Source organism: Danio aesculapii, chromosome 21, assembly GCF_903798145.1.
Source record: "Danio aesculapii chromosome 21, fDanAes4.1, whole genome shotgun sequence".
Classification (NCBI taxonomy): Eukaryota; Metazoa; Chordata; class Actinopteri; order Cypriniformes; family Danionidae; genus Danio; species Danio aesculapii.
Genome location: NC_079455.1, coordinates 24,676,786 through 24,703,952, shown reverse-complemented (window position 1 = coordinate 24,703,952; position 27,167 = coordinate 24,676,786). Strand labels below are relative to the sequence as shown.

The 27,167-nt window shown below is 35.5% G+C and overlaps 1 protein-coding gene across 1 annotated transcript; it reads right to left on the bottom strand.

Moving 5' to 3' along the window:
* Positions 1–21: 21 nt before the first annotated feature.
* Positions 22–26,504, bottom strand: c6 (complement component 6). The gene is given in 24 exon segments (XM_056446932.1): positions 22–394; positions 487–728; positions 2,616–2,703; positions 4,999–5,193; positions 5,303–5,435; positions 5,526–5,643; positions 6,978–7,146; positions 7,949–8,174; positions 9,791–9,957; positions 10,035–10,157; positions 10,285–10,639; positions 10,642–10,713; positions 13,300–13,432; positions 13,575–13,722; positions 13,839–13,983; positions 17,894–18,050; positions 18,127–18,301; positions 19,329–19,427; positions 22,404–22,490; positions 22,611–22,681; positions 24,738–24,882; positions 25,076–25,206; positions 25,293–25,459; positions 26,011–26,504. Coding segments are annotated over 24 exon segments (3,678 nt in total). The 5' UTR covers positions 26,161–26,504; the 3' UTR covers positions 22–212.
* Positions 26,505–27,167: the final 663 nt, after the last annotated feature.

Genomic DNA, 27,167 nt, shown 5'->3' with positions numbered 1-27,167 from the left:
GTTTAAAAACAAGCAGGCATCCGAATGTCCGATTATATTTTATTGTGCTGTTCCAGATCAATACAAAATTGCCTATATGCACAAAAAAATAACCGTATAGCATGCTGTGATTGATTTTAAGATGACAATGTATTATCAATATAAATCAATGATGGCTGCAAATCTGTGAGCATTTCAACTGTGAACATTTCTACAGCTAAAGTGGAGCACAATTAAGAACCTGCGCAAGGGCCTTCATGCTGAAGCTCAAACTCTATACTGCTGCACTTCATTGCAGCCATAAAGCACAGGTTCATGCTTCTTGTGGTTTGCGTTCTCACGATTTTCAGGCAGTATATTTGCTTCCCTTCTTTTGGACATTCTCTGGGGATCTTGCACTCGCATGTTTTGGACACTGAGAAAAAAAGTCAATGAAACAGTTTCTATTATTTCAGTTGAATATAATGAAAGAATGCATTATGTAAGGATTCGTGATTCGCTCTGTACCTGAGCAGGTCTCCCACTCGTAACAGGTGTCTGAACCGCAGGGCTCCTGCACTGAGCTCTGCTCAGATACACTGGCCCTGAATTTGGCCCAGTCCAGACTGCGTGCGTCACTTTTGCACGGTCCATTATTCATAAAGTATAATCTGTCTCCATGACAACGGTCAGCATGAAAAGCACAGAGGGACATCATACTGGCAGTTTCCTTACCAGAGTCATAAACGCACACGTCTTCTCTGTAGCCTCTGCAGGATACACAAATACATGGTGTTTAATGGTCAAGCTTCCCACCAGACTGGAAATAGCACTGCATCAAGGCAGCGATCTTATATTTGAATATATACGATTTTATATGATGAAGCCAAGTTAAGCTGTTAGATTTTCTAAAAGGCCTTTCATAAAATTGATTTAGTATTTTGCTTTTAAAAGCTAAAAGAATTGGGATATAGTGATAACGCATGTGAAGGCATATCAATGAGTGAAATTGTGGATTTAAAAAAGGTGTTTTTGGATTGCGACATGGTGGCGCAGTGGGTAGCACGATCGACTCACAGCAAAAAGGTCTCTGGTTCGAGCCCCAGCTGGATCAGTTAGCATTTCTGTGTGGAGTTAGTATGTTCTCCCTGTGTTCGCATGGGTTTCCTCTGGGTGATCCGGTTTCCCCCAAAGTCCAAAGACAGTCACTGTAGGTGAATTGAATAAGCTAAATTGGCCATAGTGTATTTGGTGAATGAGAGTGCATGGATGTTTCCCAGTGGAAGGGCATCCGCTGCGTAAAACATATGCTGGATAAGTTGGTGGTTCATTTCACTGTGGAAAATGAATGAATGGATGTTTTTGGATTAATTATTTGCCCATTTCATGCGGTGTTCCACAGGGGAGGGTTTTAGGTCCATTACTACTTTTGTTAGGAGTGTAACGAATCATAACCCACGATTCGAAACACGTATGTGACCCACAGATTAATACTTTTTTTCTTTGTAGATTGATCCTAAATTTGTAACAATGGCAGAGAGATCGCCTCTAGAGTCATTCAAATCACATGTCTGAAAGCAATCCTGAATACCCTACCACAACTTTTTCCTTTATCGTTTTGTTTTACAGGAGAGCCCAAGGTTATTAAAGGTGTTTTCTGGCACTACTTGTTTAGCCTGCATCAATGCATTCAGTGTAAGCTGCACGATTAATCATTAAAAGATCGGGATCTCAACACCCACGCAACATAAATAATAATATTAATAATGAATGATGGTGATTTGCATATGTTAATTAATCTTTCCAATCACTGCATTCAAATCTGTGTTTGAAAAACACAAAAATCAAGAAAGAGATTCAGTCTTAGTCTTTTGATTTAGTTGTGAAGTTACAAACAGTCAAATAACAGAAGTACTGGGAGAACAGTTTAGAGTTTAGATAAAAGCACTGATGTTTATGGTAAAGATTAAAATCACCATCATGTGCATTTAACAATGCCCAAAAATGAGAGTTGTAGGCAGCAATTACATTATAATAACTGAATCATTTATTGAAAATGAGACCAAAAATAAATATGGTTTGTACAAATGATAATTTTAGATTTCTACATTTAGCGTTATCAGCAACAGTGTTAACAGTAAATTTTTTACACTTCTGAATATTTTACTATTTGCTTTTATTTAGCTGATTATTTCTTCATTTTATTTTTAATATAATTACAGGTTCTAAGTTCTGTTTGTTAAAAACCAAAAGAGTCTTGCAGTGCTGTTTTTGTAATAAACGGAATGCAAATTTAAGTTGTCTCCTTCCTTTTTGGCTGAAAAATGATCCGATCTGTGACTAAAAAACCATTATGTGATGCGAACAGTGAGATTTGTGATCCGTTACACCACTAACTTTTATTATATTTCTAATGATTCAAAAATTCTAATGACTTTTAATATTGTTTCTCATGAGAAGGAAAACTTTGAAAATAAGTAAAGAGATGGAAATGGTCTCCAATTAGTTTTGTCATAATAGGTTTTCATTACATTTGTGCAAAAAAAATCTAGCTTCATAATTTAGTTTGACTGTTAAATTGAAAAAAAAAAAAGATTAGAGGTAACAACATTCACAACATGGTGAAATAAACCGTCACAAACAGGATCACTTCATACCTGCATCTTTCTTTAGTCATGCAAACACATTTAGTCCCATCATTGATCTCTCCAGGTTTACAGCTGCTGTCTGGTACATAGGGTTTATCTGTGAACAGAATGCACTGTTACGCTTTTACAAATATTTAATGTAGTGTGTAATACAGTATATCTGTATATGAATGCTAAAGCTCTGCCAATTTTCAGTGGTCAAAGTTCACAATAAATAGAGTTGTAAACTCCCTGAAACAAGTCGTCAGTAATTACACCTTTACTTTCTGCACAAACTTAGTAGATTTATATAAAATTAGCAAAATTCCCTCAATTATGATGTTTCTTGTGAACTTTGTCAAATTTGACCCTTAAGCTTGATTTGTGTTGTTAAGAACGTGGAGAAAATACACTTTCAAAGTTTTCAGATATGGTAATGGGTGTTTTCTTTACGATGTGCTATAAGCTGTAGAACAATCGCTACAAACTGGGCCTTGATCTAGCCTAACAGAACAAGCTCTCTAAAAGCTTTGGAGAGACTAGATAGTTGAATGAACCATTATGGACTCTGATAAAGGAGAGGATGCTACAATGTAAAAACATTTTTTTTACAATTTATAAATTTAGTATTATTCTGTAAACAACTTGCAACTCTTCTTCTCAATTTGAGCTTTTTTCCACATTTGTGATCTATTACACCACTTACTTGTATTATATTTGTAATGATTAAAAATTCTAATGACTTTTCATATTGTTATTCATGAGAAGGAGAATTTTGGAAATAAGTAAAGAGATGGAAGTGGTCTCCAATTAGTTTTGTCATTATAGATTTTCATTGCATGGTAACACTTTACAATAAGGTTCCTTAGTTAATGCCTTTACTAACATGTCATGAAGTAATCATGAACAACACTTGTACAGCATTTATTAATCATAAATGTACATTTACTAATGCATTATTAACATCCAAGTCCATGCTTGTTAACATTAGTTAATGCACCATGAGTTAACAATGAACAACTGTATTTTCATTAACTAACGTTAACTAACGTGAACAAATACTGTAGTAAATGTATTGTTCATTGTTTGTTCATGTTAGTAAATGCATTAATTAACATTAACTAATGAACCTTATTGTAAAGTGCGACCCATTACATTTGTGCAAAAAATCTAGCTACATAATTTAGCTTGACTGTTAAATTGAAAAAAAAAAAACAGATTAGAAGTAAAGATTGGAAGTGTAATAATTATATCCAAAGAATGATGTAACGCATCTTGGGAATGTCTTTATGGGCTTGTTTGTATTATATTTGAATTGAATTTTTAATCAAACTAACTGTTCGTTCACAACATGATAAAATTAACGTGTATAATAAAAAGTGTATATTACCTTATATTGTTACTTATAATGCATATAATAACAAAAAAGTGCATTCTTTAGACAACACAATACCAATGTTTAAATTCAGAAGAGTTTAAAGAACTAATATTGTGAAATAATCCAGATTTTTAAATCACAACAAATGAAAACTTTTCTTATTCTGTCCAATTTTCATTCTCTGAGAAACAAAATAGAAAATTGAAAAGATTTTTTATCAAACAAAACAAATATAAACATTTTACTAAAATCCAAACAAATTGAAGATTTTTAAACAGTCACATTTTTTTCCATTGCTAAATATTATAAGGGATGGTATATAATTGGTACATAATGGTATATAAATATATGATTGATGGTTCTAAACCTGTTTTAAGACACCTCCAAAACAAACCTTTAAAAGGTCACAATAGAGGCATCATATTTGCATCTCAGAAGCTAAAGCTGTGAATCTAAATCAAACTTAAGGAAGCAAGTTCGGCATTTATTCTGTATAAGTGCCTACTTTGGGGCAGCATGGTGGCTCAGTGGTTAGCAATGTCGCCTAACAGCAAGAAGGCCGCTGGTTCGAGTCCCGGCTGGGCAAGATGGCATTTCTGTGTGGAGTTTGCATGTTCTCCCCGTGTTGGCATGTGTTTCCTCCGGGTGCTCCACAGTCCAAAGACATGTGGTATAGGTGAATTGGGTGAGCTAAATTGTCCATACATATGTGTAAATGAGAGAGTGTTTCCCAGTACTGGGCTGCAGCTGGAAGGGCATCCGCTGTGTAAAACATATGCTGGATAAGTTGGCGGCTCATTCCGCTGTGGTGACCCCTAGTGAATAAAGGGACTAAGCCGAAGAAAAATGAATGAATAAATGTCCATAGTGTATGAGTGTGTGTGTGTGTGTGTATGGGTGTTTTCCAGTACTGGGTTGGGGCTGGAAGGGCATCCGCTGCGTAAAACATATGCCAGAGTAGTTGGCAGTTCATTCCGCTGTGGTGACCTCTAAAAATAGTGACTAAGCCGAAGCCGAAGGAAAATGAATGAGTACCTATTTTGCAGTATATGTCCTTTGGAATGCTCGGCTCCCAGACAAGACTTTTTCCACAAGAGTAAGACAGGCGTCCTGAAGGACTCGTGCCGCTCTCTAAACAAACCAGCATGATGTCACTTCCTACTTTATACTCCATTCTGTCTGGATTAATCGTCATGCCATCGGGCGCTGTGGGTTTGGAGCAAACGCTTTCTGGAACGAAATGAAACGCCATCGGTTACAAAGTGTGTTAAGGACAAAATGAGCTTTCAGATGACAAGGTGTGTTATTCTGATATTAAACAAGCATTTGTATGTCTTACTAATACACTGTCCCTTTGGTTTCTCCCAGGTACCGTCCTGCAAACAATGAATGAGCTGGTATCCCTGCAACTCAAATCCAGTGAAGCAAATAAACTCTTCGTGATCTCCGTAATTGTACTGACGCTTGTTGATCTGGACATATAAGAGATATGAAAGGTATTAAAAGACAGTGTAAAAGTGTAAAACAGTTTAGCAAAAGATTGTGATGTGTTTTTTGCGCACTCTTAAGTGGCTGTTGGCTGGTGGACGAGGTTTTGCACAGCCAGAAGCTCCAGGAGGTAACCGGCTCTCACTGGAATCTTCAGTCACAAAGTCGTCATCATTAATGCAAACGTTTTGCCTGTGAAAGATGGACAAATAAGAAAAGTGGGTCTCGTTTGCAAATAATTCAGTAGATTTTCATATATGGGTGCTTTTTTCTTTGTAAAACACAATTTTTAAAGGAAATGTGTTATATTTATGTAGTTTGAAGTCTGATGTTTGACAAGATATAAGTGGTCACAAAGTTTACCAATTCTTTCACTGTTTTTAATTATTTTATTTTTTTGTGATCAAATTTTTATTGAACAGTTGGAAATAATCTAACATACACTGTTATAGACAAGGATAGCAACCAACTGCATTTTCTATTAATTCTCCACCCCACACCACCCACCCCTGGCAAAAAAAGAATAATTAACCAAAAAAGGAAACAAATCAGAGCCAAAAACAAGAAGAGAGAATAATAATAATAATAATTTTAATAATAATAATAATAATAATAAAAGGTTACAATCAAATAAATAAATAACTAAATTAAATACATTTCCCTTTGCATTTAACTTCTTACAAGAACACTTTTACACATAGAGTTGAAGTCAGAATTATTAGCTCCCCCTTGAATTTACCAAATGATGTTTAACAGAGCAAGGAAATTTTCACAGTATGTCTGATAATATTTTTTCTTCTGGAGAAAGTCTTATTTGTTTTATTTCGGCTAAAATAAAAGCAGTTTTAAGTTTTTTCAAATCCATTTTAAAGTCAAAATTATTAGCCCCTTTAAGCCTCTTTTTTTGATAGTATTCAGAACAAACCATCGTTATACAATAACTTGCCTAATTACCCTAACCTGCCTAGTTAACCTGAATAACCTGGTTAAGCCTTTAAATGTCACTTTAAGCTGTATAGAAGTGTAGTGAAAAATATCTAGTCAAATATTATTTACTGTCATCATGACAAAGATAAAATAAATAAGTTATTAGAGATGAGTTATTAAAACTATTATGTTTAGAAATGTGTTAAAGAAATCTTCTCTCCGTTAAACAGAAATTGGGAAAAAAATAAACAGGGGGCTAATAATTCTGACTTCAACTTGAATTGAATGGGGTCTTTTGTCAATCAAAATTTGCCACATGTTTCCTGTGAGGGTTAGGTTTAGGGGTATGGGTGGGGTAAGACAATATAATAAGCGTGTTTTACTGTATAAAATACATTACTCCGATTACTCCGGTAAACCACCAATACCAACATGTGTGTGAGATACTGTATGGACAGACTGTAAACTGTATGGACAGACTGAATGTAAATGACTAGCTTCAGGCACATACTCTCCAATTTAGAACAATTCACATTCATCAACGTAACAATGACAGAACAAGCCTGCTTGTAGCCTGCAGGGTAAATCAGGGCACTTACTCCTGGAAAATGGAGATGGTACATTCCTCCACCTGTTTCTCGAGGCCTGGGCAGGGTTTGCCGCCTCGCTCTGGTGCAGGGTTGCTGCAGGTACGAGAGCGATGCTTCTTTAAGGTGGCATCGCAAGGACTCCAAGAGCTCCAGCAGCTCCAGTGCCCATCAACTTCAACTGTGAGATGTGGACAGATGGTGTCAAAATTGGTTCAAATACAAACCAATGAGGTTTGTTCCTGCTCGTCAAGCTGAGATGCTGTTCATTTTTGCTGATCAATGTTTATATGTGAATAAAGGCCAATGTAATCTTCATATATAACAATCATATCTCTTCTGAAGACTTTTTAAGGATTAAACTGCTTAAATAGTTTAGATTTAAAATGTTTTAAAGTGTACATTTAAAAATAATAGATTTTTTAAATGTGAAATCTCTGATTTCATAAAAATATCTTCATTTGTGTTCTGAACATGAACAAAAGTCTTCATAAGGGTAAATTAACAATGTTTTAAATATAATAAACAGATCACTCAGATCATTAGGATTAAGTAAACTAGAAATTCCAAGAGTTCAGTCCAAACAGTATGAATCCGCCTTCAGGTACTGCACCCCCCGCTGCTGGAATCAGCTTCCAGAAATGATCAGATGTGCTCCAACATTAGGTAAATTCAAATCAAGACTTAAACACATCTGTTTAGCTGTGCCTTTTACTGAATGAGCACTGTGCTCTGTCTGACAGATCACACTATTATGTCTTTAACACATTTTAATCTATTTTTATTGGATTTTAATAATTTTTATTCTTTGTTGTTTTTATTTCTTATTCTTGTTTCTTTTACTTGTCCGTCTTCTTCATGTAAAGCACTTTGAATTACCATAGCATATGAAATTGCTATATAAATAAACTTGCTTTGCCTACAATGGTATTTATATTTTATGCCAATACCACCTATGGATATTTAAAGGCATGCATGTAAACCTGAGGTGTAGTCCGGGGCTCGTTTCTCGCAGTTTGATCCATAGGTTCCGGTCTGGCAGATACAAATGCACTCGGTTCCAGAAAGAGCCGGCCGAGCATTGTTCGGACAGGGGGCACATTTGCAGGAGTCAAATTCGGTCTGGTACTCCTCCAGTGCCCGGTGAAAGTGCTGTCTCTTTGTCACAGCACAAGAGATGCCCCGCACCAAATTCACTAAAGGCAAAAGCTGAATAAGACACGAACAAATTAAAATCGGAGTGCATTTATTGATGCTGGTTTGCTATTCTTTTCTTTCTTTTTTAGATGAAAGGTTGTCAGAATGTTTAGCAGGTTAATCCACAACCATTTTCAAACAACAGAAACCATCACACTACTAAAAACCATGGTAACACTTTATAATAACTACACACTATGAATCATTTACTAGGCATTAGCATCTAGTGAATTCATTACAACTCATTTATAACTGCAGATACAAATGCTGTATTATTGACTTATAACCACATTTATAATGTGCTTAATAATGGCACATTCATACTTTGTTAATGATTTATTTTTCATTACTAAATGAAGAATTGCATTATTTACAAACCATTTGTATTTAAGAGTAGTTGGAGGTTTTTAATATAATTCAGAATGAGTTAGTAAATGATTAATAAACTATTGAAATCAAAGTTTATATACCTTATTATTCAGGCATACAATAATGGTTACTATGTATGTTAATAAATGCTTTATTAACTCAACTTCATGCCGTTTTGTGACCTAATTTACAGTGAGGACTATGAATGCTTTATAAATCCCTTATAAATGACAATTAAAGGCTTGGTATCAAATAAACAATAATCTTTACAAACTTATCTAAAAAGTAAAATTACTGTAAAGATCAAACATTGCTGAATATCAGTGTCAAAATACAACATATAAAACTGGATAAAACAACAACAAAACTAATAATATAAAAATATAATAAGATGCTATGCTTAAACTGTACAGTAATTCTATTTTAGAAAAGGTTGCAAAGATTTATTTTCCATTTGAAGTACAGTTTCATTTGTGTATCTTCAAATGAACAGACATAAATAATGTTGTTTATGTTCTTTTTTTCCTGTTTAGAATATAACTGAGCCTTTAATTGTCATTTATAAGAGATTTATAAAGCATAAATAGTCCTCACTTTAGATTAGCTCACAAAACTGGATGAAGTTGAGTTAATAAAGCATCATTAACACACAAATGAACTATTAGTATACGCCTGAATAATAAGAACTGTAAATGTTATTTTAATAGTTTATTAATCATTTACTTGCACATTCTGAATAATCTTAAAAAACAACCAACAATGTTTAAATAACTGATCTGTAAATAATGCAATAATTTAGTAATGAAAAATAAATCAATAACAAAGCATGAAAGTGCAATCATGCAGCACATTATAAATGTGGTAGTAAGTCAAGAATACAGCATTTGTATCTGCAGTTACAAACTGCTTACTAACACGTATTAATGTAGAGTTAATGCTTAACTGATAATATATTTTCTATTTGCTATTGCTTAATAAATGGTTCATAGTGTGTAGTTATTATAAAGTGTTACCAAAACCATTACAACACCACAAACCTTACGATTTTTTACCATTAAAGTTAGGACGTTGATGATTTCAAGTGTGTTTTGGGACACATTACATTAGGATTTATTGATTTTAACATGTCACCAATAAAAGACAAATATAGTTTCCATTAAAGCCAGTATAATTTCTATTATAACCATTAAACATCACAGATTCTATGATGATCTCTTGTTTTTTCAGAAAGGACGTTTAAGTTTGTTGCTCCTTCTAACCTCAAAATTAATAACCACTGGATTTTCTATAGTAGACTTGATCCAGTCTGTGTATACAGTGCTATCTGGCGAAACGCCATTCTTCTGCCAGGCCAGCGCTGCTGCAAATTCTGCTCGTCCTCCTTGTACAGATGTGATACACCTCTCTGATGCTTTTGTCATTGACCCTGGAGTAGACACGCATTTATATAACTAAAAACATAAGCCTTATATGATTTAAATGATACATTTGTATGTCTGTTACCTTCATATTTGGTTTTCATAGAAATATTCCCACAAGTGTTTCTTCGTGAATGTCTATTATAAAAAAATGTGACGAGTGTGGAATCATGAGACAAGCAGTACTCTGAGTCGCTTTCTTTAAGTCCTAAAAAGTGTAAAGAGGTTCGGCTGATTTTAATAGCAAGAAATGAAAGGGAAACTATACAAAAAATTCATGTGAGCACTAATAGTGTGCCACAAACGCTTCCTATTCAAGAATAATATCTACTTACCAAAGGTTTTCAGTTCTTCTCGATCATATTGGAAAAGGAGGTCATACTTTCCTCCTAATGTCCCAGAGCTGAAATAATGTGTTCCAAACAGCTCGAAGATATGCCTGTAAAGGGCGTAGTTGTATTCCAATGGTAGGCTGTTTAGAAACTGTAGGAACTGATCTGATAAATAGAGGTCGGAGGATTTTACTTTGAATGTTGATGTTGCGATAACTTGATGCACGCGGTAAAACACAGAGTCCTGATAAAAAAGCGAGGAGATCTTTGTTTTAGATGTGAACACATTAACAGGGCATAAAAACATCATAGTTTAAGAACCTTCACCTTTTGTTGAGATGCTTTCACTGCCTCCCTGTAAAGGGGTTCTTTGGCCAGATTGATTTTTTGGGATTTGGTTTCTTTTTGTTGAAAATCCTCAAGAGTTTCGACCTGGAAATACCATCAAATGAGAAAATCCAATCATTAAAGGGTTCATTTGAAATCAAAATTCTGTCCTAATTTAATCAAACTTGAGTCATTCCAAAACTATACTATTTTTGTTCTGAAAATAAAAGAAATTTAATCAAATCTGAGAGATTCCTGTCAATCTACTAAGGTCAAAAAATAAATCTATATATGCATCAAGTGGGTTTAATCTTTAGTCTTTAAACCATAGGTCTCGAACTCGATTCCTGGAGGGCTGCAGCTCTGCACTGTTTTGCTTCAACCCTAATCAAACACAGCTGATCCAAATAATCAAGGTGTTCAGGAATACTATAGACTATTAAGCAGGTGTGAGTTGAAGGTGGTTGGAGCGAAACTATGTAAAACTGTGGCCCTCCAGGAATTGAGTTTGAGACCACTGCTTTAAACACTGACAAGTGAACGTAAAGAGATGTTTAACTAAGTCTGCTTGACATGTGAACAGACTTCATTGGTTCTTGTTGAAGCTCTAATGTGCTGTGCAACATGCTTGAACCTCATTGGTCCTTACGTGTCAAGCAAGCATGTTAGAGCTGTGACCAATAATGGACCCTTTTCACAAGACTGTTATGACACGTATAACGGTCATCATAATCTTAAATCCTTAAAAGTTTTTAATATTAATTTTTTTTTTTAAGTATGAACATTTATATGCATTTATGAATGTATTATATCATCTTGCATCAAATTACAAAAAATGAACTACTGCTTATGCGATGTGTTTCTAATGCAGCGTCTATGGGGCTGAGAGTGAATTTGACGTTGTTCTCTCCTCTGGCTCTGGTCTCACACTATTTTTCACCTTTTTCTGAAAGTCTTGATAACATCATTGTGGAGTTTTTCTTTTATTATTTGAACAAATAAGATTGTAAAAAAAATATTAGTTGTATTCTCCCATTGACTAAGCTCAAAGTTTACCCAACTATGACGATCTCCGCTGCTGAGAAACCCGGAAATGTGAAAAGGGTCTATACATTTTAATCTGTTATTGTTATAAAGCATGTATTTGCAGAAGACATTAATTAAAACATTTGGAATGAATAGACATCAACAAAAGGACAGAAATCTCTCAGATTCAAAATCTTTTATTTGACATCCAAAGATAAACAGAATTCTTATGAGTTTGGAAAGAAAATACGACTGAATTTTAATTTGTGGTAATATTTTTGTGACAAAACAATAATGCACCAATATAAAAATTGTGCCCACTACTTATAAGAAGATTATTGTATTGACCAATAATTAAATATATTTATACAACAGTTAGAATCTCATTGGCTGATAGTCATGTGATATTCTGTAAATAACAGCATTCGTCCAACCTCTTCACCCTTCACCTGTGTGTATTACTACACCCATATACTGCGACAAGCAGAGGACACTACAGTTTGAAAAATATTACTGCTGTTGGACAACATGATGCACTTTTGAGCCTTTTTTAGTCAAGGATGTAGTAGTTTAGATTGCAACTATGCAGTTTATTTAAAGGAACAGTGCCTATTTTTAACTATTTATCATTTCGGAGCATCAGATTCAGTGCATCTGCCATCATCAGCCTGTATGAACAGACCAAAGAAAGTGATGGTAGACATCATAAGTCCTTAGCATAATAAGTCCTTATGGGAGAAAAACAGCATTTTCTCAGCATATGTTTCAAACTACAGCTGAACATATAATTATAAATCAGGTAAGTGACATTCTAGTGCTGTTTTTATACCACAGAAACTGGTAGTGTTTGCTTTGCTCTGGCTTTTTCGGGGTTAATCATTGTGAAATCCTGATCGCAACAGAGAAATACTGGGAAATCTCAGAAGATTGATGGCATTTCATGCCGTTCAGCCTTATTAACTTAAAACATGCGCAAAAATGACCTGTTTTGTCACCACTTTAGATTTTAAGCTAGAGAATCATTCAAATACAGTACTAGCTCTAAAGTGACGTTTGTGAACTGGTGTTCTGACGTCAGCTGCAGATTTGAATGAGTGGAGGAAAAGGGTTTTTGAGACTCTCCGTGTTTGATTTTCTTTTTTTATACACACAATTATGCAGTCGAACTGTTGTATAAACGCAATATCACACTCGTAGCATTTAGATATGGCTGTATATCGCACTGGTGGGAGCACTAAGGCACTCGGCCTGCAGCCTCAAGCCAACGCACGCCTCCCACCAGTATCAATATACAGCCATATAGCACTGCTTCTCATGTGATATTGCTCATATAAATGCATAAAATGAATTATTATCTATGCTACTTTGCTGTGAAATCTAAATAAATAGTCACCACACAAATTTGGCAGTGCAAGATGATAATATACTGTACAAAACACTATCAATTATTCCTTTTAAAATCATCTATAAGAATTATTAATAAAGATGTTTTGCAATTCTTATTAAATAACCCATATTAGTTAATATGTGTTTAAATCGATCAAAAATAATGACTATAAATGTGGTCCCAATATATTAAGCATCCCAGTTATGGGGTTGCAGTTATTTGAATATACTTACTCCAGACAACAAATACTTCAAGCATGAAATGAGTTTCTTTCTGACCTTGACTTCATATCTTTCAATGTTGGCTGAGATTCTGTAGAAGTTCCTCTTTTGTTTTTCCACAGTGCAATTACTTCCCATGAAGGAGTTGTCCAGAACAGCACCTCTCGTCTGCTCTGCTGAAGCATCAAATCTAATAAAAAAAAAAACATTATCAGTTTTAAATCAGGCACATTCTCAGATATCCAGAGATGGTTTGCAGACAACACCTTGAATGTTTTCCATTTAGCTGTTTTGCTGTCTCAGAAAGTAAATGATCTCAATCTGTAACTCACCCAAAACCAATCAGGTCTGCTCCAGGGATGAAAGCATACAACCGTTGATTTGAACACACACTTTTCATCCGCCCACAGTCTCTCTCATCGGAGTTGTCGCCACAGTCGTTCTGATTGTTGCACTGCAGATCAGCATTTATACATCTTCCTTTGGTGGCAATAAAACAAGTTGGTTGTCACGCAAGAGCTTTCTAGAACACTGCATTTAAGGACTGTATATATTTGCCAGATCAGTAGATTATGTAGCAGAAGTTGCTGAAGTACCAGTGCCACAGGTGAACTTGTCTTTACAGTCCATAGGCTCAATCCCGCATTCCTTGGAAGGATGACAGGCTCTTTCCTCCATAAGAGATTGACTGCAGTCGGCTCCTCCAAACTGAGATGGCCTCAACACAGACCTGATTCTGAACTAAATCACAACAGCACGATATTCAGAAAAACAACATGGTTTAGAGCAATGGTGGGGGCCTCCATCCTTATGGAGCAATTCACAAACAATGTGATTACGGGCAGCATGACAAGGGCTGTAAAATTTTAATATTGTCCAAGTTCGATTATGAAAAGAAAAGACATTTAAACAGCTGATGTAAACAGACATTTGCTTCTTTTATCCACTTGTGTTACAACAAAACAAAACACATCTTAAAGGGCACCTTTTTCACCCCTTTTTCAAGATTTAGGATAAGTCTTTTATGTCTCCAGAATGTATCTGTAAAGTTTAATCTCAAAACACTCATCAGATTATTTATTATAGCTTTTAGAATGTTAGAATTTACTGCTCTGAACACAATGAAGCTGTTTTTGTTGCCTGTGCCATTAATGATAGTTCTCCCCACCCATCGTTCTCAAGTGCCTGTCAGAGTGTGCCTCAATCTCCGTCTCGGCTATGTCAGATAAACAGCACTGTGACAAACACGAAGGAAGCAGAACTTTCCCAATGATTATTTGTTGTGAGTTAATTCAAGCCTTTCTGCAATGATGAGTCACACACAATGTCATTACAAAGTTCACTCACAGATACACACATAGCACATGCGTTTAACTTTGCACTGTTTTTGCATGGAAATGTGACAGTATAGACATTAATACACACTTCTGTATGGATACCTGTTATGTTAATGTAGAAAATAAACCTGATTTACGTCCACAACCCGGGATTGAAGCATCTTCTTTTATAATTGTACAGTACTGACATGCGGCTGTGGAGATAAAGACGGTAAAATCGCTACAATTCATCACAAACATGCCCTGTTTTTAAAACGTTTTAAACTATTAAAGCTTATTCTTGATCACATTTGATAATGAGTGATGATCACAGAGAGCTGAACAGATCTTTTAATCCCAGTTGGTTTGTACATGTCCTGTCTTGTTGATATTATGCGCGTTACTATGGAGACATGGTAATCCTCGACTGTCAATCAATACGGCGGGGAAACCACACTCCTACGTTTTTTTTGCCCACCCCCTGCATTGAAATGGGCCATCAAACTAGGTTTGAGCTTTATATTATGTGCCCGATGTCATGAGAAACGGAGTCCGCCTAGGACCCTGGGTGATCCTATTGGTTCACTGGAGTTGTAAGAGTTTGTAGCGCCTGATTAAAGTGCCCACTTAACATATCTAAGTGTATTTCTGTGGTTTGCCATACAAACAATTTTAAATCCTGCTACTTATATCAAATGTTATTTATTGAAAAAAAACAACAACAATACTGGAAAACTATACATATGTGTGAAGTGATGCACTTGTATGAGTAGGCCGAGTCAATGATGATAGTACTATACTACACATAACACAGACATAAAAGACACATACATATCCACACACTTTTGTCAATAAAAAGTGTCTATTTACATCTATCCAATTTAGTCTAACATTCAGCAATTTGATGAGATATATTTAGCGTTTTGCTTAGTACTTTATATTTAGTCTGCGTTTTATTTCGTAAAGAGGATTAACAAGGTATCGTGATAATAGATTTTGATCAGATATTCAACGTAGAAGATCCATTGGGGTCCTAAGCGGACTCGATTGCAGGGTGGGACTCGATTTCTCACCACACCGGAACTGCTGCAGTTGCACAAAAGGTATCATTCTGGTTAAAGTAGTTAAGCAGATCAGTTTTACTGATGCTTCTGGCCTTCTGCTTAATATTGATATGTGTGAGTTACTTCCAAATAAAAAGATGTTCTGCTACCTCTATTTACAATATTCCTGTCAAAGAGAATGTAAAATATTTAGGAATTAAAATAATAAATGTTTGGTTACTAAGAGATTTATCATTAAAGGGTAGAACTTTACTTACAAAAGCTGAAGGCATCTCTAGGTTATCCTATGCGACTCATTCTTTATTTGTAGATAAACCCACCTGTAAATTGCTTGATGTAATGTTGTTTAAATTTCTTTGGAAGAATAAAACATTAGAAAATCAGTTATTTTAAATTCCTATAATAAGGGTGGCTTAAACTTTATGGATTTTGATTCACTTAATAATACCTTAAAAATAAATTGGCTTAAACGCTTTCTCCACAATCAATCCTCTATTTGGAATGTAATCCCTCGTTATGTTTTTTCTCAATTAGGAGGCATTGACTTTCTATTAATGTGTAATTTCTCAATTAATAAACTTCCTATCAAACTTTCCAATTTTCAGCAGCAAATGCTTCAGGCTTGGAAACTTATTTATAAGCACAATTTCTCACCACACAATTTTTAAATTGGGAACATCTATAATATTTTACATATGATGAAAATTTTATTCTTTAATTACTGGTTCAGTAATGGGGTGATATTAGTGAACCAGTTATTTGACAGTAATGGTAATTTATTTACTTACTCTGATTTTACTGTAAGATATACTATACCCATATGTAAAAAAGAATTGAATATTGTTTGTAAGGCCATCTCCTCTGAAATTTGTATGCTTTTTAGAAATAATAATAACTCCTTGATTTCTGTATGTTCCCCCTAGTCCTGATTCTACTGTCGTTGGATCCATCTGTTTCTCCACTAAAAAATCCAATAAAATCAGGTCTTTACTTTTAGACCTTGTCATCTCAAATCCTTCTTCATATTTCTTATTAGATCAACCTTTTTGATGATCTTAATGGTATGTTTGGTCACCCCCATCCTCCCTCCCCCAGAATTTTTTTTTTAACAAATAAAGTTAAAGAAAATTCTTTTAAAATTATTCATAGATTTTATCCAGTTAAAAAAATTTTACAAAAATGTAAAAATGACATTGACATGTCTTGATCTTTCTGTGAGACTTCTGAGTCTCTCACTTGTTTTGGGAATGTCCCTTTGTTAAACAATCATTTCTGATGTGAATTCTCTAATTGTCCAAAAGGTTTATGTTGATTTTTCTTTAAGTTATAGACATGTTGTTTTAGGGGTTTTATATTAAAGAAAAACAATTCCTTAACTCAACTTTTTGTATTAACCTTGTTTTATTTTTACTGGTAAGTTTTTTTTTATACACAAATGCAAATATTCTCAATGTAAGCCAAATTTTTTATTTTTTAAATGAGAATTGGAACTGTACTTAAAAACCATCACAGAGTCTCATAACAAGAAAGCAATTAAAAATATATAAAACATGTGCTTTATTTAATATTCTGCATTAATTTGTTTTATTTTCTCTTGTGCCCTCATTTATTTATTTATTTTTGTTTCTTTTTCTTTCTCATTTTTGCTTTACATTTATTATTATTTACATTTCTTTAAAATTGTTACATTTCTCTTGTTGCAAAAAAGTAATATTTTTATTGCTTGTACTATACTTCAATCCGTTTGTATTTCTAACTGTTGTAAATGCCTGTTGTTATTGCAATTTAAAAAAAAAGGTAAGCAGATCAGCTCAATAGTGAGTTGTGACACCTAGTGTGCAGGAGTAAACTGTATTGTCGGTCAGTGTGAAAGAGCTGCTGATCTGCAGTTTGCATTATGCTTATTGCAGAAATGGCCTTGATGATCTGTACTGACCTTATTCTGCTCATGCGCTCTTATTCTGCAAATGTTTTGTTTTGATTTCTGATTCATTTCGCCTATATGACTATATTTTATGGCTATACATAATAACAACATACGAGTTTGTAACATAAAGCAGAATAATGTGCTGTTTCTTAAAGCTAAAAATCAATGTAAGTGAATAAGACCTGAAAATCTTGAGCCAACAAGGTTCCATTGACTGCACCCTCTTGAAAGTGAAAGAAAAAGGTCAATACAAAGCAAAAACTCAAACACTGAAAACTCAATGCTGTTGTACTATGTGAGCTCCCAGAACACCTCATTTAAATCTGTGTGTGTGTTTTACTCACTGATTTTTTGGCACAAGATGAACACTCTGACCAGGGTCCAAACTCAGTCAGCTGGCAGTGTATAGCACAGGCCTCAACATTACACTCTCTTTTATCATGTATCTGACACAGCTGAGAACAGCTGTTTTTGAACCAGTGATCATCATACTTGACATCCCTGCAACAGCAAATGTACTTACATCACAACATTAAGCTTTACACATCAGATAAATGCTCAATAGCTTAAGTGTTACCTTGAACGTGTTTGAGTACCAGAATCACAGGTTTTAGTGCATTGGGACCATGAACTCCATGGGTAATGATCACAGAAACAACCCATAGTGGGGCTTAATGAAGCCAGGGTGGAGAGCAGGACGAGGAGAATGCAAGTAGAATCCATAGAGAAGAAGGCCTGTTGGAACCTGATAGCTTATAAGGGAACACAGAGTTTGTTATACTTCCAATGACATAGATGAACAACTAGTGTCTGCAGCCAAACACAAATCATTATAAGGAATCTTTTAAACGGAAGCTAATTGTTTTTTGAAATTTTGTTATCTTTAAGTTAGGTCAGCAGATATCAGGGTTGAAGAACAGGATGTTTAGGTATGTATAAACTATGATGATGCTAAAGCATGTTTAGCATCATCATAGTCTGATTTAGCATGTTGCTAGCATGTTTATGTAGCACGGTTATGTAACACATTTTAGCATAAATTTGCATGCTTTTAGCCTTGTAAACATTTCAAACGGGAATTAACAATTTGCTAGCCTTTTTACACATTTAGACACTGCAAAACTATGGTTGAAAACAGAGATTGTGTTGAGAAATTTGATCTCAGAAGCAGCTTTTAATAAGTAAACCAGTATGTTGTATTTCCTGAGTAAACACAAAATAAAAAAGTGTCAAATGTAGATTGTTATCTTTAGTTTCAGTAGATATCTGGATTGAAGCAGTTTTTATAAAACCATATTATAATTTTAATATTTAAAATGTAAATAAAAGTGTTAAAATGCATGCTTAGCATAATTATAGTCTGAAGCACGTTATGTGGCATGGTTAACACATTGTTTGCATACATTAGCATGCTTTTAGCATTGTAAAATTGTCAGCATGAATTAACAATTTGCTAGCATAAGCTGCTGATGTTTGCTAACTTGTTTTTAAAATTTTTACACATTCAGACACTGAAAAAACTATGGTTGAATACAGGAACTGTAGAGAAATTTGATCTCAGAAACAGCTTTTAAATAGTAAATCAGTATGTTGTGAAGTAAACAGAGTAAAGTACTAAAAATCTACAATTATCTACGATTAAGAAAAACTTACTTAAGAAAGGAATGAAAACGATAAAATACGGACATTAAGCATTCAATTAAATCAACACATCTCCTCTTTAAGTTTTTGAGACAAATTGCAGAAAGCTAATAGTACCTGAGATTGAGTAATACTCACAGAATTTCAGACTCCTCCAAAAGTACCAATTAACATACAACTGTGTTCTCTTGCAATAAAGGTAAACATGAAAATGATCAAGAATCAGTTGCTCTGGAGCTTATTATGACCCTTGTGAATTGCCTGTGAGCACGCCTTCTTGACTCTCTGTCCAGAATTTGTCCATCCCCCTTTACTTCCAGTAAAGCCCTGCAGCTGCAACTCTTCACTTTGACATTTGGCTTCGCTTTAGACTATGGGAATGTGAACAGGGAGTACATGGAAAACATGTTATTACAGGACTAATTTATTGCCTTTCTACATGCCAAAATAGGGTTTGCTTTATTTTATTTTTTTTGTCTTTTAATGAACAAAATAAATAAAAATAAAAAAACAAATACAAATACAATATAAAGTAAATGCATCAGCTAATGTTCTTAGCTTGGACGTGTATGCTACAATAAAACAATTACATTAAAAACTTTATGATAAAATGATATATATATAGGAGCTATAACTATATGTTGATACCTGCACAGCGAAAAAAAAAGAGATTTTCTTAGAGTTTTTGACTTGTTTCTAGTCCTGATATCGAGAAGTATTGTTTTCATATATGCATACTGAACTACATGACTTGTTTTCAGAAATAATAAGTCATAATAACATTTTTTCATTAAAACAAGCAAAATGATCTGCCAGTGGGGTAAGTAAAAGAATGTTGTTTTCATTTTTAAATAAGCAAGAAGCATTTTCTAGACAAGTAAAAAATGTATATTAGTTTTTTTCCCAGAAATAATAAGTCAAAATTAAGTATTTTTCTCTTAAAGGGGTGATCCACTATGATATTATATTTTAAACTTCAGTTGATGTGTAATGTAGCTGTGTGAACATAAACATGTAATACCAAAGTCCCTTTAAGACAAGTAATTTCACTCGGCGGCCATCTTTGAAACGCCTCTCGGGCAGTATGCTTGGGCATTCTGTCTGAATGGGGAAACATCAAATTCTCCTAAACTACTTGCCAAGCTTATGATTAAATTTCATTAAATTCAGGAATCATCAATAAAACTAAACAACAACTGTCCCTTTAGTTTCATTTCTTAAAAGTCCAAATCACACAAAATCTGCAGAAACTCATGTCTGGTCTAAGCCCTTCCACCGGAGTATCGTAAGCAGTGTTGCTAGATGTAGCTGACTGATTCCAGCCCTAAAGCTGTCCAAAAACCACCGAAATGCAAAATGACCCGCCCAGTCATCTGGAACTCATGCTCAGTTGGGGGGGTGGGGGTAGGGGGTAGGGGGTGGGGGGGGGGGGGGGGAGATAATAATCGATTATTGGCTCCTGTACTAGAAGGCGGGCTTTATTCACCATATAGCAATCAATGATTGACTCCTGTACTAGTAGGCGGGTCTTTATAAGATACAAGTGACAAAGTTCAATGCAAAAGTAGACATTAGCTGCATCCCAAATGACACACTATACACTATGCACTTACACACTCTACAGCATAATGGTGTGTTGTAGCAAGGACGTAAACAAAGATGTAAACAATGGGAAATCCTGTTTGGCACCTTTAACAGTTTAGTTACAAATTCAAATTTATTAGTCAAACCGCTATAAACACAATTTTCACCAGCGCTGCAGTGTCTCTCTATGCAGATGCTTTCTCTGCGTTCTACATCTCAGATAACCAACTTGCAAAAGATATGTGACCGATTCATATTACTTACACATGCTTATTATGAATATATGTGAAGAGATTTTATTTTAGAGAGCAGGCGTGAGGTTCAGCTCTGTCCTTTTCATTGTCTGTCCTTTTCAGGCTGAAACTGATACGGCTAACAGCTAACGTTACTCTGATTGACAGTATTTACACAGTGCAAATCCGCGAGCTGGTAGAGGCTTGACGCTTTTCCTGGTGACATGGAGCTGACCCCCGAATCACAGCACATTATGTTAGCTGACCAATCAGAGCCTCTTGAGGGCAGGCATTTCGGAGGAACTAGGAAATACGACAGTCGTTTTCATGTTAGCTGAGTAGCTGTACGTAATCAAAGTAAGATATTTGAAAAAATAACATAATTATTTATAAATGAAGAATAAGCATTATTGCTTTGCATCTTATAAACACAACCAAGCCTTAAAAATGCACTCTGGACCACCCCTTTAAAACAAGCAAAGTAAAATTATCTTATTTAAAAAGAATTTACCCCACTGGCAGATTATTTTGCTTGTTTTATATAAAAAAAACATAATTCTGACTTATAATTTCTGCTTTTTTTTATATTTGCCTAAAAAATTTGTTTAATTTAAGAATCTTTAGATATCTGGACTAGACATAAGAAATAATAAACTAGAGACACAAACTCTAAATAAGAAAAGCATTTTTTGCAGACACAAAAATCAAATCCTAAGAAAAAGATGTGAATTCACACAAACCAGATGTCTCGAATGTAAAAACGAAAAATAAATCCTTTATAGTAAATACAATGTTTTATTTACAATTATTGGTATTATGTACATAGTGAAATTTTATTGTGTTATATTTGTTTCAAGCTTAGAATGAGAAAGCAATGGCTTTAGTGCAGAGCGCTCTTGTGCCCTTTAAAATGACTAATATCCATTAATTTTAACAACAATTCCCCTTTATGGAAGACTAAATTAAAAGCATTGCACAGTGAGTAAATTCATATATAAAAGAATAAAAAGAAGCAATCTGATGAAAAACAGTGCACATCTTACAATTAAACCTGCCCTTCATTTCACTGACAACTAGCTCTGACTATGAGAAAACAAAATCAGATACAGATGTTATTATTTTACTTCATTCACTTGCTTTTTTTTATACAATCAAATGGTTTCACAGCACAAAACAAACGAATCTCTGGGTAACTCAAATTAGACAATTGACTTAGCTTAGGTATTCAATAGGCAGGGATTTGAGTCAAGGGGATTCTGTCGTCCAACGACTGATTAAGCAGTTCTGACACTGTCCAGAGACAAGTTACATTAGCGAAACGGTTCCAGGACATAAAGGAGACGAGTGAAGCACTAACTGATCAGAAATGAAGACTGGAGAGTTTTGAAGGGTCAGCCAGACACAAGGCAGCAAAGCCCCGAGAATCGCCTCTTCCTCTGCCTCACCAGCGGATAAGGAGTCAGATTCAGCAAACTGCTGTCATCTACACACATGAAAACAGAGAATTAAACAAAACAATTCTGGTCATATGAACATATTGTAAGAACACATAATAAATCTCTCACAAATTAAGCATAAAATTCTAAGAGCGTTTGAGACTGACCTTGATTTTTCAATGGCAAAGGCATTGTCTCCCTGAGTTTGCTAAGAAGGTTTCTCATTTCTCGCATGTCACTGGAAGACAATTCACAATGTAGGACATCAATTAAGATAACAGACAAAAAGGATCTATAGTTGAATTGATTTACAAGCATGCAGTATTTTGGGGTAAGGGGGCTCTGGATCTCTCTGCTAATGATCAACATTGACTGAAAATTATTTCTTAATACTCAATGGGTGATCTCTCAAATTAATTACATTCTTGTTATTTAAAAGTACATTCATTAATTTTCCTTCGGCTTTCTGCCTTATTTATCAGGGGTCACCACAACGGAATGAACCGCCAACTATTCCGGCATGAGTCAGAATCCAACAGCACTGAAATATATTGATATATTCACTGGCCACTTTATTAGGTACATCGTACTAGTACCAGTTTGGACCCCCTTTTGCCTTCAGAACTGCCTTAATCCTTCGTGGCATAGATTCAACAAGGTTCTGGAAAATTACTTAGATATTTTGGTCCATATTGACAAGATCATGCAGTACATCCATGATGCGAATCTCCTGTTCCACCACATCCCAAAGGTGCTTGTTTGGATTGAGATCTGGTGACTGTGGAGGCCATTTGAGTACAGTGAACTCATTGTCATGTTCAAAAAACTAGTTTGAGATGATTCACGCTTTATGACATGGCGCGTTGTTCTTCTGGAAGTAGCCATCGGAAAATGGGTACACTGTTGTCATAAAGTGATGGACATGGTCAGCAAAATATCCCCCACACCATTACACCACCACCAGCCTGTTCCGTTGATACAAGACAGAATGGATCCATGCTCTTATGTTATTGATGCCAAATTCTGACCCTACCACGCTAATGTCGCAGCAGAAATTGAGACTTATCAGATCAGGAATTTTTCCAATCTTCTATTGACTGATTTTGGTGAGCCTGTGCAAACTGTAGCCTCAGTTTCCTGTACTTAGTTGATTCTGCAGCTGTAGCCCATCTGTCTCAAGGTTGGATGTGTTTTGCAATCAGAGATGCTCTTCTGCATACCTCGGTTGTAACAAGTGGTTATTTAAGTTACTGTTGCCTTTCTATCAGCTTAAACCAGTCTGACCTTTCCCCTGTAGAAACTGTAAACCCTAGAGATGGTTGTGCGTGAAAATCCCAGTAGATCAGCAGTTTCTGAAATACTCAGACCAGCCCGTCTGACACCAACAGCCATGCCACGTTCAAAGTCACTTAAATCACCTTTCTTCCTCATTCTGATGCTTAGTTTGAACTGCAGCAGATCGTCTTGACCATGTCTACATGCCTAAATGCATTAAGTCGCTGCCATGTGATTGGCTGATTAGAAATTTTGCGTTAACAAGCAATTGGACCTAATAAAGTGGCCAGTGAGTGTATAAAATTTTACAAATTTAAAGGGGATTCATAGTAAAAAATGTTAAACTTGTTGTTCTTACACTCATAATTACTGATTATAAACCATTACTATTATATTTGGCCATTGTTTTTATTATTAGTATTAGCCACTCTGATCATATATATCACATTTTAAATACGTGCTACTTTAAATCAAAGTTTGTCCTTTCAGGAAAGATTGACTAGGCTATTGGTATAAGCCAGACAGAATGGGCTAAGATAACAATGTGCAATTTTGGGCATGGTTTGGTCATGATCTCAGACCTCTGATTAATGACCGCTGCAATCGAATTTCACCTCAGTGTCAGACGATTTGAGGCACAGATTTGAGATTTGACAAGCATCAAATCAATATCCAATATTCTGGAGAACAGAACCTGATTATGCAATGAGTGATAACAACAATCCAACACTTGCTCTACACATATCTTCTTTGTTTTGTTTCATATTTTCTTTTGAAAACAAGACATGATCAAAATAACACTAGAGATTGCTTCTATTGCAAGAGAACTGACACTGACGAACACTGAGATTTCAAAGTGTGAGGTCAGTCTGGCAAGCCACAAATGCTTGACTATTAAAATTGCACTGGTTGAATCTGGTTTTAGACTTCCTTGTTGAGAAACTGCTCGAAATCACTACTGAAAAAATGACCAGAGAAAAAAGTCATTGCTTTTCTTAATCCGCTGATGTTTTTCATACCTCTCTATGTTCTCAATGTCTGCGCACACCACCCAGGAATCCTGTGGAAAATCTACCGGTGACGAAGATCGATCTTCCAGCATGGGCACATCAGAGCTTTCGTCTACCCTGCAGTCCATGTTTGGTTCAGGACACACATCATTTCCTGAAACAAAGGCGCTTTTAAGTTATGCTTTGTTGTGACGTCCCAAAGGAGCTGCTTTGTGTAATTGTTGTGCAATCCCTGCCACCTTAAAACTGACAGTAGTATTTCGGCATGCAGTACATTAGCCCTATGTACTCATGTCTGCTTATGTAAAGAATCTGCTGTCCTCTGCTGGCTGTCATTGACACAACACCTTTCCTATGGAGCTGCAGAACACCCAACAGACACAGCGACTTGAGCATCTCTGTAATGTACATCTCCAGACAGCACTGAAGCTGGATGAAGAGCCTGCATATTTCTGGGTGGATTTCGCCATCCTCTGGCCTACGAGAGATAAACAGACACAACATCAGAGATATCCTACAGACACATATTTACAAGTGCATGTCAATTTTAAGATGAATGCCTACCCAGAGATTGCAATGAGGTTTTGATAGGCAGCCTGGGCCACGGCGCATCCTTTGACGCGAGTCTTGTGCATCTGTGCCCTTAAAGAAGGACAGTCGGTTGTATTCTCTCCTATGGAGATGACCTGCTCACGATGAAGAGCCACAAGAGTGTTGAACTCCTGAACCGTCTAAAAAAATGAGAAAATCCTTCTTAGTCTATTTTTAGACAACGAACATGTATATCTTTGCTGGAAAATCCAGTTTTAGAACATGGAGGTTGCCTTGGTACACCAGTGGACCAGTACCAAAACAGTTAACTGGTTGTCAAGCTTAAAGCATATCTGGTTGAACATTTTGAACTAGCTGCCATGTTCCAAAACACACAGCTTAAACTGGATTTTCCAGCAGGGTAAGCAGGAGTTTAGCTGCCATTATCTAGATGCCACATAGCAACACATGGGATTGTGGAGAGGAATGTAATTTCTAAACAATGGTGCAATATGAAAAACGCCAACGAGCAACAAATACACTTAAAAAAGCATAAAATGTTATTCTTCCACACAGGGAGTCAACAATTAATACAACGACATTACAGTATTTCATTAACGTCACGTGTTAATATATCAGCCTACTGCAATTGTCCATGATTAGTATTAAACAAAGTATTTCAATGTGAAGACACCAACGACAGCTTAGCATCCACGGTGGAGTGAAAGCGGTTGTTCTACAGTGCGCTCACCGTTCGACAGTCATCCATCGCCCGCTGAGCTCTCCGCGCGCTCTCGGTGCTCTCCCGCCGCTCCGGATCCCTCACCGAGGACTTGCCGATCTGAAAAATGTTGGCTGCGGATCTGGGGCGGTTCTTTCGCCCGTTCGGTGCAGAACACATGCATACGCATCCACGAATAAAACCCCTTCACTTAGAAAATGTCTTTAATCCGTGTGTCCTAGAGGAGAGGGTGAGGTCGATGCGGGTTGTCGATGATTAGAGTGATTTTAGGGAGCGGAGCGAGTGTCCGCGACGCTTCCTCTGCATCTCCCGCACCAACAGGCGAGTCACCTTCACCCCTGTCCAGGCCGAGCGCGGCTTCTGGAGCTCCACAGATCCACTATAGTGATGGACGAGATCGTCGAAAAATACAATAGTATGAGTAATCAGAAAAAAATAAAGATTTTGTTAGTAAGCGGCGCCTGAACCATGCGGATTCGTTGCTTGTATATTTTATTGTTGGCAAAACAACTGCTGTCTATCAAAACCTCTCCGAAACGTTGCAGGAACGTTATTATTTGGTTAATGGAATGTATTAGAAAAAATCTGTTCAGGTTCTTTTGTTGCAACACCCTCTCGGGAGGTTCATGTAGAATGAGGTGTCACACACAAATTTCAATATTTTAGTAACATATATATATATATATATATATAATATATATATATATATATATATATATATATATATATATATATATATGTGTGTGTGTGTATATATTCTTTTAATTATTATTATTTTTTTCCAAAACAGCATTTCATTTATTGGCTAAGATTTAATTCAACTCAGTTTTTACTTAAGTATAACAATCTTTAAAAAAAAATGACAATTTGATAATGCATGGTATTTTAAAATGTCCATGAAGTTTACAGTGTCTAGAATAGTTGTCCAATACTGTAGGAATCTTGGTTGTTCAATGAAGTTGGGAGTTCATAAAAAAATGAATATAACTATTTAACATTTTTAGAAGTCTTGGATATTTTATGTTTTGCTTTGTTAGATTTTATGTCATTTTAAGTCCTCCTATCATTGAACGTTGAGTAACAAACTTTCTCTTTGCTTTGAGAAATGGGACTTGGCAGTGATTTTAGATTACCTCCAAAGCATTACTTAATTGACCCACTCATTT